This window comes from Motacilla alba, chromosome Z (genome assembly GCF_015832195.1).
Source record: "Motacilla alba alba isolate MOTALB_02 chromosome Z, Motacilla_alba_V1.0_pri, whole genome shotgun sequence".
In the NCBI taxonomy this organism is placed as follows: Eukaryota; Metazoa; Chordata; class Aves; order Passeriformes; family Motacillidae; genus Motacilla; species Motacilla alba.
Window position 1 is genome coordinate 75,029,410 of NC_052046.1, and position 12,614 is coordinate 75,042,023.

The window sequence follows — 12,614 nt, forward strand, 5'->3', positions numbered from 1 at the left end:
TGCCCCTGCCCTGGCTCACGCACTCGCCTCGGGCAGAGCCCTAGGAAACAACGCTCACAAACCAAAAAGCATTCCTCCAAACAGCACTAAACTCCAGCCTTTCCTCCAGCAGCCCGCCAGAATTAATTATTGACACCTCCCCTGCAGCTGAGGTTTCACTGAGAAGTCTCCTTCCTGCTAGTTCACAGGCTCTGAGCCACTCTGAAATGCAGTGAATTATTTACACTCCGCGCAGTGCATTAATCAGATTTCAGTTTGTTTTCTCACGAAATAAGCGGGCAATTATTTTCAAAGAGATTTTGTCAGAGAGACACCCAAGATCCCAAGAGCCCAGAAGTGATCAGTATTGTCCTTAGTGATGCACCAAGGCAGAAGTGTTTGCAAGTGGATTTCTCCTCATCCCCGTGCCTCTGTGTGGGTCTGGGGCAGAAGCAGCAGCTCAGCTCTTACACATGAGCCCAGCTGAGGCATCACCACTGCCCTGCAAGCTGGAGCTAATATTTACTATTAATTACCTGAGATACACCTTCCAAACACACCTCAGATACCCCAGATTGTTAGGTGTTATAAAGACACCATAAAATCAGACCTGTCTGAGAATGAAAACCAATAATTTTTTTAAAAGAAAGACATAAAAAAAGTCCAGCGTTTATTTACGTGTAAGTGAGATATCATCTGCTAGACTCAGGCCAAACAGCAAACATTAGGATGTCAAATTTGAACTGCAATGTTTACAGATTTGCATTAAGTGCTCTGCAAAATCAGATTAAGTTGAAACTGCTGTAAACAATTTCGGCAGTGATTTTTATCACGGCACACATATTAGAACATAATTTATTTTAAATACGCTCTATTAAATCGTATTTAAATACACTTTATTTTATAACTATGTATAAAATCCCAGGTAGAAATTAAAAATTAAAAATTGATTACCTGCAGTAGTCCCCTTGTTTGGCCACCTGGGCCAATGAGAACAGGCAGTCCACAGTTGCTAGGTGACAAATGGCTTTAGACACGGGGTGATAATGTTCACTGAAACGGCTGCATCAAAAGGGGGAAAAGTTACACAAAAACAGGGAAAGGAATAATTCCGCACAAATACAAAAGGATTGTCAAAATGCACCCCATGCAAGCTCCTCACAGGGCTCCTGTGCTCTTTAAGTCACTCTGGATCCAAATGCCCCAGCAGTGTATCAGACAGAACCTCAATCAAAGTGGACTTCACCTCCCATTCCAGCAGTGAATTATTTTTTCAGCACAGAAAATCAGGCAAAATTAAATTCATTAGGTAGCTCATAAAGGGTCAGCAGTTGATCCCTGCTGCCTGAATGAGGTGTACAAAAATGCCACCATTTATCAGGATTTATACAGAATACCATCAGCTGGATCCAGCTGTTGATTCAGCCTCAACTGTAAGTTACAGTCAAAGAAGAACCAATCTGAGAGTGCCTGAACACAGGAGTTGTCTAAAATGTCCAATGAATTATGGTATCTACGACAGAAAATTCAAGAATTCATTTTCAGTTTATGGTGCTGCTTCCCCAGTGCAATAAGGACATTATCAGGAGAACAGAGTTTTCAGTGGAGCTCATTCTCATAGTCCTCTGGAATTCCTTTTTTCCTCTCTCCTAGCCTCAAAGCTACAATATGGGATACACAACCAGCAGGGGAGCAAAATTTAATAAGCAAAGACATAAACGAATGGAGGGGTGGGAGAGAAGAGCACTTTCCTACACGCAGGTCTTTCCTTTTTGTCTGCTGCTCTCCTGCAGCACTACTGAGAACAGGCAAGTGAACATGGAGACAACTCCTTTACAGTACTGCAAAGGAAACACAGCTGGAAAAGTGTCAATTGGAATGCCTTCCCAGTTTCTACTCAATTTTCAGGATTTCTGGGCTCCTAACGGGAAGCAGATCCAGTGAGACAGCTTGAGCAGGGGCTTGGTAAGGTCTTGCAAACTATCACTGTGTGACACGAGGAACAGTTTCAGCAGTTCTGCAGTTCATGCAAGTAGAAAATAACAGAGGCATTTGGAAGTTCAGGAAGTATTTTTTTAAACTCCCATTTTGAAGATCCTTTCCTAGAGAGGCAAATGACCCTACTGAAAACTCTGACCTCAGACAAACACACGTGCCAGATGTGAGGGACAGTGAAACTCCCATTACTTTCTAACAGACTATCATGGCCAGGGTAGCAGACAAGATACAAAAAAAATTAATAAAACTACTGTGTAATATCAATAAGTAATATAATAAAACCAATGTAACCCACTGGAGGTTCAGTTTCCCTCAGAGTCAGCTGTACTTTCAGATTGTTAATGCTGTGGTATTCTTTTTCGGAGTTTGGGAAACACCTTGTATGCTTAATGGTGTGTTTTGTTTTAAATATTTTTAAATATTTAATGTTTTGTTTTATTTTATTCAGAATTTTAAAAGGCAGAGACACCACTGCTGGCCTGAGGCTCAGAGGTCTTGCCCTCAAATGGTTTCAAAGGAAGAACAGCATTTTAACTGACCACCAGCCAAGCTGCTGCGGACAATTATTAATGCCTCTGTTTACAAAACGAGCGTTTTCCTGTTGCTGCCCTCTCACAGAGCGGGGCACGGGGGTGGAAGCACTCACTCCAAGAAGCACAGCCACCCTGCGCTGCAGAGGAGGGCCAGCTGCTCACGGAGCTGCTGCAGGACCCTGTAGCTGTCTGTGACCAGCGGCGAGTGGAAGCGGCTGACGGCCTTGGTGCTGCACGGGGAGACACACACAGAGGGGTCGAGGTTACCAAGTGTAAGACTCTGCCCAAAATTGCTCTCTCATCTGCCTCACGATCGTCGTGAAAAAAACTGAGACCACCGAAAGAGGATCCTACATCCTGGTTTGGTGGGGCTTGCCAAGGCCCCGGGACTGGGACTTGAGTTATTGTTCACAGGTGCGTTTGTCCACCTCATGCTACACTGCTCCCAGTGAAAGGGCACTTTGCCCTCCTCCACCTGCAGCGCTTTGCAACAATGGCCCTGGGATTTTTCCACCTCCTAACCTGTCTGGACTCTTTTCTGGAATGACCTTTTGGTGATCTCCACAGAAGACCCTTCATCTACTGTACAACCACCGTGACAGATGGACTGAGATGGGAGAAGCCGCTCCCTCCAAGACTGAGACATGAAATCCCTATATGGAAAAGACTCCTTTTCTCCTCAAGGACTGAAACCTCTAACCTGGGGGGAGGAGGGCAGTGTCCATGGGGGAGAACAGCTGATCAAACTGAGATGTTTGCCTGCAGGTAGTGACCACTGGACCAGGAACACAATGGCTCTCCCCCACTGCTGAGATCATGAGACTATTGTATCTTTTCCCCCCTCCTTCCCAACTTTCAATAGAAAATTCTAATAAAAACCCCTCGAGTCAGCTAGCTAACTCGAGATCTCCCCCAACGTGAAGGCGACTCCTCGACTGGACGTCAGCTGGACCTCGAAGAATTGCATTGCCTCTACGTTGGTAGATATTCTTTCTTTCTTTTCCTTTTCTTTCCTTCAGGTTTTCTTTCTCTTTTTCTCTCTCTCTCTCTCTTCCCCAGTCCCCTCCAATGCATTTTGCTGTGATCATTCAATAAAGTTCACTGATTTTGATTGTAACTGCAAACCCCCTTGCCGTGTTGGTGTTTTGTACCCTGAGATCAGACAACGAACCATCACAATCCTGTCCGTGAGGGTGGATCGTGGCACCAAGCAATCAGCTGCACCATCCACATGCCAAACTGGAGTCATTTTCTTATCTCTGCCAGCCCCCACAGGGGTGTGCTGGAGAAAAGTTCCCCCGTTGGGGGCAGCCACCTCTGGTGAGAGCGAAGCGCTGGCTGGCGGCACTCTGCCCGCTCGGGAGGCTCTGGGATGCTGTGCACAGCGTGCCATCACCACCCCGGAGCACAAAACTGCTCAAAACTGCTCAGCAGCAGCTGCCCAAGTGCCTGCTGCCTGCTTCAGCCAGACAGAAACAAACTCACTGCAAAGAGGGAAGCTCCATGAGAAGCCTGAAATAAACGCAGTTGATACAGATTGTCTTGGTAGTTTTCACTTGAGGTACTTGCTACTTATTTGTGTGTTTTCATTAAGGACTCCATTTGGCACATCCAGGCATTCTTTTACAGAATCCAGATTAGCTGTAATTTGTTCGCCATGTTTAATTCTGTCTGATCTGTGCACTTCTCAGTGTTAAAAGAAGTTTAATTAAAAGAGAATTGAGCGTTAATTCTTGCATAACTGAGTAGAGCATCACAGCAGAGTTCAGCTAAGGGAGAGATGTCTGCGCTCACACATTACACTCTGGGGCTTGTAGAGAATTCAGCACTTACATGGACATTGTAACTTTCAGCTATTCAAACCATCCAAATCATGAATCAAATGACTGAAAAGAAAAAAAAAGCCAACTACATAAATCAGTTCATCTCTGCTTCACCTGCTGGAAAATTATCCAAAATCAAGCTGACATCAGACCAACTACCACAGCAAGAAGAAGAGGTCTGTATGAGTAAATACAACTCTATTTCAAATGCACTGAATTTACCAAGATGTGCAAGCACAGCTACTTTAATCTTTCTGAATAAAACAGTAACAATCAAAACTGTGTGAAGGATTTGCATGTGCAAGCTACAAGCACAACTGAATCAAGGCCACAGATCTGACACCTTGAAGGACTGAGTGAGTAATTCTGTGCTTTGTGGATGCGCTGCATAAAACAAACGTTGTAACAAATAAATTTTTCTCAGTTTTGTTTGGTTTGTTTTTTCTTTTAAGCAACAGATTTACAGTTTGGTTTTCAACCTAAAAGACCCCCCAGCAAACCTTAACACGTGGGACAACGAGATTATGTATTTAATGAATTGTAATACCAAAATACCTCGGTTTTTCCTCTAAATTAAAACAGAACTAAACTCCAAAGACATTTTACATACCTACTAACCATAACCCAGTCAGATGGCACAGATGATTTATGGGAATTCTTGACTTCTATCAAAAACTGAAACGACAGAAATGTAACGTTACACACCATGGGAAGTCAGGAAGGTCAGAGAACCAGAGATTCATCATTTATCCAGAAACTGCAAGCACCAGAGGGAAACCATGCTCAGCCTGAAGAGAAGGAGCAGCCCGGAAGGGAATGCTCTTTCCTCCCCAGAAGAAGCTGGGGTTGTGACACACATCACCCTCGTGCACCTCTGCAGAGCTCTGCTGCAGGTTTGAGAGAGCTGGGGGTCAGACAGGGAGGCACAGGGACCAGCAGCAGCGGTGCCAGGGTGCCCGGTGCACTGAGAGCTACATGACGTGCTCCCTTCTCATGACTCATGTCAGTTATCTCTGTAACAACAGCCCGAGGTCCTGGGTGTCAGGGAGTTGAGGCATTCTCACGTCACAGAACTCAGCTGGAAAACAGATTTCCTGCAGAGATTAGGTTAACACAGAACCTGACCACATTTATGGAAAGCCACAGGACTCATGGCCGGCAAAACTTCTCCGTTGTGGCTAATGGGATTTAGAAACTTCCAGAGGAGCCAGCAGTCATGCCCAAGAACAAACAAGGATAACAATCCTAACACAGGAATAGAGCAGGGACAGGGTGCACTGATTCTTAATTCACCCAAAGCACTTTCAAGGTATTTCTCTGCTGTGGAGGAGCATTTGAATTTCACATCTATCAGGGTGCTGCAAGAACACAGGAAGAATAAAACACACAGATCTGAGGAAGAAAGAGCTCAAATCAAATAAATTCCTGTTCTAGCCCTGTGCCCTATTCCTCCAATACAACTTTGTTTCCATTACTTCCATTCCTCTGGCATCTTTCTTTTCCTCACTGGCCATATTCTCTGACCCCTCTCTGCTGCCTCTTTTGGTGTCTGCTGAACACTCACACCAGATGTCGTGAAATAAGAGCAATCCCCAGCCTCTGCAGCCCCTTTCATCAAGGCACTCTGTCTGCAGAGGTTTCTGCCCTGCTGCAAAGGCCTCCTCTCTGAAATGTGTGCAGTGACTGCTGCCTCTGGAACCACTTTTCAGTACTTCCTCGGATGCTCTCCTCCCTTTGATCAGTTCCTCTCTTTTCCTTTACTTCACACAGATGGCAGCTATTAACCCAGCTTCCCTGAGAGAAACCTTTCAGATCCTGCTCTTCCCTGCCTCAGACAATACTCAAACACACTCTTCCACTTTTCCTTTGGATTTCAGCCTCTGTTCTGACAGCCCACCCGACTCCTGGGCCGTGTGTTTCCAGTTGTCAGCTTCACCCTCAACAGGAACATCCAACTTCAGGTCTTTATCAAAGGCTGCTGTCTCTAATTCATCCCTTCCCTCATTCTCAGCAGTGTCTGCTTGCTCCCTCCTGTGTCTTTTGGATCTTTCTCAGCTTCCAAAGTGCCCCACAGGCCAATTCCAGCCCCTTCCCTCCCTGTCCTCACCCACTCCTCTCTTCTGCTCACACCTCTCATTCTGTTTCCCAACTCCTTTCTTTCCCCAGTTTTCTGTTTTCAGAGTTTTCTCCAGATTCCTGCTCTCAGTTCCAGAGGGCAACGCTGAGCAGTGCTACCTGACTGCTCCTTTCAGTGTCCCCACAAACGTGGCAGGGTCTGCTGTCTCTGCTTTCCACCACGGAAGCTCTCAGCTCGCTGGATCACATCCTGCCCACACTTGTGCAGCACCCACGAGCAAAAGCTCCAGTCCAGAACACCATTTCCGAGAACTGGAACTAAAACAACACTTATCACTCTTTAATACTGTTCCCTCTTCTCTCCCATCTTTCAAATTACAGTCTGACTCAGTACTCAGAAATCCTTTCACCATTCTCCAAATTAACCAAATGCTGTGCCTCCTGGTTCTCTGAGAGTATTCCAGTACTTAATAGCCACACAATTAACCTTGGAAGTATGTGTTTTTACGCAGACAGAGAAGCAACAAATTCAACTGCACTAATGTGCTCCTATTATTTAAGTCACTGAAGTGATTGACTTAACAAATAAAGGAGTCACACGGCAAGAAAGCTGCTCTTCAAAGTTGTACAAAAGATTATAGTCAAATACCCTCATGAAGCACCACACTCAGTGAATAGAGTTCCAGCTAGGCCCCGCTTTTAAGCTATTTTCTAGGCAAGGATGGGTACAGTCATACATAATAAACCCCACAGTACCTCTTGACCCGAAACTGCAACATACTCTGCAGAAGGGTTCTTAATCTGTTTACGAATATCCGGCAGATGCAACTGGATTTTGCAAAGCACATCCTGGATCTCCTCCTTTTTCTTTTGGATGGCAGGGAAGTCCGTCAGGTCCTTGAACAACTGTGTTTTATCTCCAGTCCTGCCCGTAAGAAATGCAAGGTAAAAATAATGGTGAAAAGAGGAAGAGATAGCTCAGTTCTACCAGCTGCATCCTTATTTTCTTTTTTTTTATTGGAACATTAGCTCGATTCCCTTTTGAGTACACATTTTCAGGTGCTTGGGCCATAGCACAGCCCATTTACCCAAAGCTGCTGTGTTCATGACAGGAGCAGAAAGGCACTCTGACAACACCTGTACTGCAGTTAAACATGAAACTTCAGGTGATTTCTGCATGCCATGAACACAGATTTTCAACACACTGAGGATCTGGCCAAATTTGGGCTCATTTTTGTAAGGATTGCATGGAAAAATCCTCCCCTCAGGGCCCTCAACGAAGCAGAATTCCATCAGTACTTTCCCTGAGCAGCTTCCTTCTTTTGTCCAGAAAAGATTACCCAGAATACTTGTAAGCACACGCAAAACAATGCCCTTTTCTAATTTCAGTGCCAGAAAAAAATGACAGAACTGTTTTGGCAGCACTAGCTCAGGTCAGGATTGCAAGCTGAAACAAGCAATGCCATTCAGATGGTTAAAACTGGGAAGCTGAAGTGGCAATTAAAAATACAGCTGCCAACAACAAAAACAAAAAATTTAACTTACCCTAGTAAGTATCAGGCAAACAATAAAAGAACACTGTGATCAGCCCTAAGTTAATTGCAATGTAACTTTGCATTTCAGAGACAATACAGAACTCTGCAAGTTAATTATGTAACTACCTTGAAAGCTAATATGTGGAGAGCAAGTAATTAGCCAACTGAAAGTATTACAACGTGGAAGCAATAAAAAAAAAAATCTAATATTCTACTTACTGCACTGCCCCTTGGCCTGCAAATGGAGCAGCAGCTGGAGCCAGGGGCAAGGCAGGTGGCACAGAGCAGAGCTCTGGCTGTGCACTCCTCCCTCGTTGGGATTACATAAGCGACAGTGAAGATGCCATTTTAAAGTACAATACTAATTTTTAGAAACGATTTCGTGCTAATTAGACTAGTTTCCATGGGAATGCAAGGCAGGAAAAAATAAAAAAAAAAAAAGATCCCCAGTAGCCAGCAGCTGATTGTGAAGACTGTCACTATGTGATGCCTACAAAAAATGGTAACGTTGGCAGTTTCAAAAGCACAAATCCCAAAATCTCAATCTCCCTGCTAAAAAAAAACCCCAAACCTGGAGAAAGGGATGCTTTTGAGAACAATTAGAGGATTTCATCCACACCTCATAACGAAAACAGCACGTGGTGCAGTCTGTACACGAGTGTGCATGGATGGATGTGAGCAGAAGCCAAGACTGTGATTAAAGGAATGTTGTTGAGTAAAACTAATACCACCACACACATTTGAGATACATAAAGGCCAGAAAGTCAGCTGGCTTAATCATTCTGAATAAATGTAAATAAAATAAACCCATTCTACAGATCATTTTTATCTTGTGTACTACTCTAACCATTGTTAGTTCAGTGACAGAAGAAAACACCCCATGTTTGGAAACTACCTACGCTGAATCTGGTATAATTTAGATTGGTATAATTTAGATACAGTCTGTTTTGGCACAAACTGTCACAACTATAATTGGGCACCAGGCATCAGCAGAAGTCTCATAATCCACCTTGCTATTGGGCAGAGGAAATCCTTCCGCCCCTCTCAGCTTCCAAATTTATACACCTTGGGTCCACCTCTAAGTCAGAAGCAAATAAAATAAAGTTCTGGGCTTTGATTCTCAGATTTATTTTTCAATCTGAGTTTGGAAAAGGAAAAAAATGTTTTATAAATAAAGTGGATTTTTTTTTTTAGTCTGTTCTGAGGAGAAAAGTTAAGACTAAGTAAACTTTGTGCCACAACCTCAGCAAAGAATCCAGGGATGACAGTGGAGGCAGCAGTGCTTCAGAACAAACAGTACACAGCAAAGTATTTAGAGATATTCTCCAATATAATGTGCATTAATTCCAACCTAGCATCTTCATCCTCTGCCTTCTCTTCTTCATGGACCAACAATGGGCATAATTAAGACAAAAAAGGGCAGACAGCTTTGATGAATTCTCACAAAAGCAGTGGAAGGCATATTGCTGACAGCAGAGCTGCCCCTCTGCTGAAGGTCAGGCCTCTCTTCAAAAGGAAGAGCTTCTCTTAAAAAAAATTAATTAAGAAGTTGTTAAACCAATTAACATAATGCAAAACGTGTTCTCCTGGGAATTCATCACCCAAAACAGGTGAGAAACTCTCAAAAACTCATTCAGCCTGAGGCAGACACCCTCTAGGCAAAACACTGCCTCACCTGGTTTAACTTTACAAAAGCAATGTAAGCCACAGGTAACAACAACCTGTGCTTTAACTAAAAGGAAATGTACCCACATAAATACAAAACAAAAATGTAAAACTGAGGTGTATTAAACCAAGAGGCATAATCTGCATCACTGAACAAATTTACTCAGAAAGGCCACGAGGCACAGGCTGTTTTCTCCACTTACTTGGCTGCTTCTTCATTAAGGATCTTTAAATATTGTTTCACTGGGGAGAGAAGTTCTGGGATTTCCAGCAGCGCATCTTTTAATAGAGGAGACCTCACATGGGATTGTATGACTGGGACAAAAGCTTGAATTTCCAAGTCCAGGCGAGACAGGGTGCTGACTATCAAGAAGAACTCCTGGGTAGAGCACTGAGAAGGGAAGGAATGTCTGAATCATTACATTTTTCACTTACAGGTTCTTCTGCTTTTTCAAAATGTAACAGCATGCAAACAAAATGTATGGACAGTAACAGAGCTGCACCATCTTGCCCCACTAATTGGGGGGGTTAATTAACCACACCAATTGCCCCATGCCTTGTCCTCAGGATTTTGGCAAGAGCTGATCTCCAGTGTTGCTGTTGCTGGGGGCAGATGTGCACACAGAGGCAGCAAAAGGGGCAGTAAGGTGAAAACAGCAAAAAAAGCAGGCTGGGAGGTGTCAGGAGCACCACACCTTGTCCACGTGGCCCTGTGCACCCCAGGGCTGCCCTGGCAGGGCAGGGTTTGAAAGGCAAGGTCAGGCTCAGACAGGGAGAGACTGGGAACAAGAACACAGGGAGGAGACAAAAATAAACACAGAAAAAGCAAAACGTGTCGGGTCTCACCCCCGGATTGGGGTGACCCCAAAAGATGGAAAAGTCTCTCCTCCAACCCGTGCCTGCAAAGAAAGACTCAGCAGTCCTCTGTTGTCTGTTCTCAAGGTTGTTTATTGTTGGTTATCTCAAGATTCTTCTCCTGAGCTGCTGTGGCCCGTTCAGCAGGTCAGACAGAGGCACACTGCCCTCCCAGGGGCTGCTGCCATCTTTTATATCACACATTACCTGTTACATGTTTATGCTTTCTCCCCAATACCTGCTATCTATATTGAATGGTGACTGTCTACTCTAAACCAATCTGTGAGTGCCAACATCACCAAAGACATGGAGGCTGGGAAGGAGAAAGAAGGAGCACAGGGCACACCCAAATCCCTCCATCTCAGAACCCCTGACCCCCATGTACAAAACTTGGACCCCTGCGTACAAGGCTTAAACCCCCCTGTACAGCACTCAGAAATCCTTCCTTTCACTTTGTGACTGCTTCTACTACAACACCTAAACTTGTGTGTGTGGCTTGTAATTCTCCACACAGAGTTGGTGATTTGCTCCACGGGCTAAGATCCAAACCCCACGTGTGTCTTTGGCTGCTGCCAGGGTCTCAGAGCCCCCTGCCCGGGGCTCTGCCCATCCAGGGCACCCAGAGGGGTGTCCTGGGTACCCACAAAAACCCAGCGCCCTGTTTAAAGTGCTTGTAGCTACTGACAGCTTGGGCTCTGCCAGCCCTGCCTGAGCAGGGCCAGGGGACACAGCAGCTGAGCTGTGCTCTTTGCAGGGCAGCCAGGACGAGGGAAGAGACATTTTCTTGATCTCATTTTTCAGAAGGCTGATTTATTATGTTATCATATATATTATATTAAAAAATGCTATATTAAAACTATATTAAAAGAATAGAGAAAAGGGAATTATCAAAAAGCTGGACAAGAATAAAATGGAATAAGTAAGAAAGGCTCGTGACTGACTGAAGAGTCTGACCCAGCTGCACCCTTGATTGGTTAATAATGAGAAACACCTGTTGCATTCCACAGCAACAGACAGCTATTGTTTGCATTTCTTTCTTGAAGCTATTTGGCTTCTCAAGAGAAGAAAATCCCAGTAAAGGATTTTCATACACATGTCGTGGTGACACTGAGCCACCTGAGCTACCTGTGCTGTGGCTCATGCACCGTGCTCCAGGGCTCTGCTTGTCACCTTCAGCTGCTGCTCAGGAAGGGTTTTTGGGCAGTCCCCACCCCTCCAATGCCCCCAGACACCCACCAAGGGGCAGCTGGCTCTGCAGTGCTCCCTGCAGCACTGGGTTTTTGCATTTGTGCTGCACCTCAGCTGCACAGCACACGGGGACACCCAGCCCTGTGGACAGCAGGGCTCCCAAACCTCGCTGAATTCAGCCCCACTCCCAGGACATTCCAGCCTCAGAACCTTGTTAAAGGGCTGTCCATAAACAATTATGCTGGTGTTTCTCCATATTTTACTGATCTGTGGAAACATTCCTCCTTTAGCCTTCTGAAATTCTCCCATCAGTCAACGAACAGCGCTGAAAGAAAACCAGTTTATTTCCTCACCTGAGGATGCAAGGAAGGCAATAGGATATATAATATTCAATGTCTGCCACATCCTTCTGTTCCTTTTTTTTTTTTTTTTCTCTTCTACCACAGCAATCTAGAATTTAATTTCTGGACAGGACTGTATGGTGACCAGCACAACACAGCTCACAGAAGAGACAGTGAATCACTATGCCACAGAACACATCTACATTTTTATTTTGTCATCCTTTGTCTTTCCATTTCTCCCCAAAAGTAAATTTTCCTTTCTCTTCCTTCCCACACTCAAATGCAAGAGCTAAGGCAGTTCTCTCATTTATTACACTGCAGTTGTTCCCAAGCAATGTCTGTACCCAAACACAGAACCAAGTATTGGCCAAAATGCAATTTAACCAGGGTTAGCAATTCAGGAGGGCCACAGACACTGCACCCCAAATACTTCTGGAAGACCTAAGCTCATCTGTTTTACAGAACCACAGAGTTTTGTGGGACAGGACACCCATTAGGAGGTTTCCCTGCAGATGCTCCACTTTTTCTGTGTTGTTTTCTTTTTGCCTGCTCTCAGGCCTATATATTCCAAGATACTGTGTGCTTACTACTAACCCATAATGCAACAATCATCATGTAAAA

General features: G+C 44.6%; 1 protein-coding gene across 3 annotated transcripts in view; it reads right to left on the minus strand.

The window, feature by feature from the left end:
- Positions 1-12,614, minus strand: part of MSH3 (mutS homolog 3) — a 100,495-nt gene that overhangs the window by 24,448 nt on the left and 63,433 nt on the right. For all 3 annotated transcript variants that reach the window (XM_038125454.1, XM_038125455.1, XM_038125457.1), the window contains 5 exons: positions 9,813-10,000; positions 7,166-7,334; positions 4,944-5,008; positions 2,624-2,740; positions 934-1,041 (listed from right to left, as the gene is read on the minus strand). In XM_038125454.1, coding sequence (XP_037981382.1) covers positions 934-1,041; positions 2,624-2,740; positions 4,944-5,008; positions 7,166-7,334; positions 9,813-10,000 — 647 coding nt within the window. The remainder of the gene's footprint in view (positions 1-933; positions 1,042-2,623; positions 2,741-4,943; positions 5,009-7,165; positions 7,335-9,812; positions 10,001-12,614) is intronic.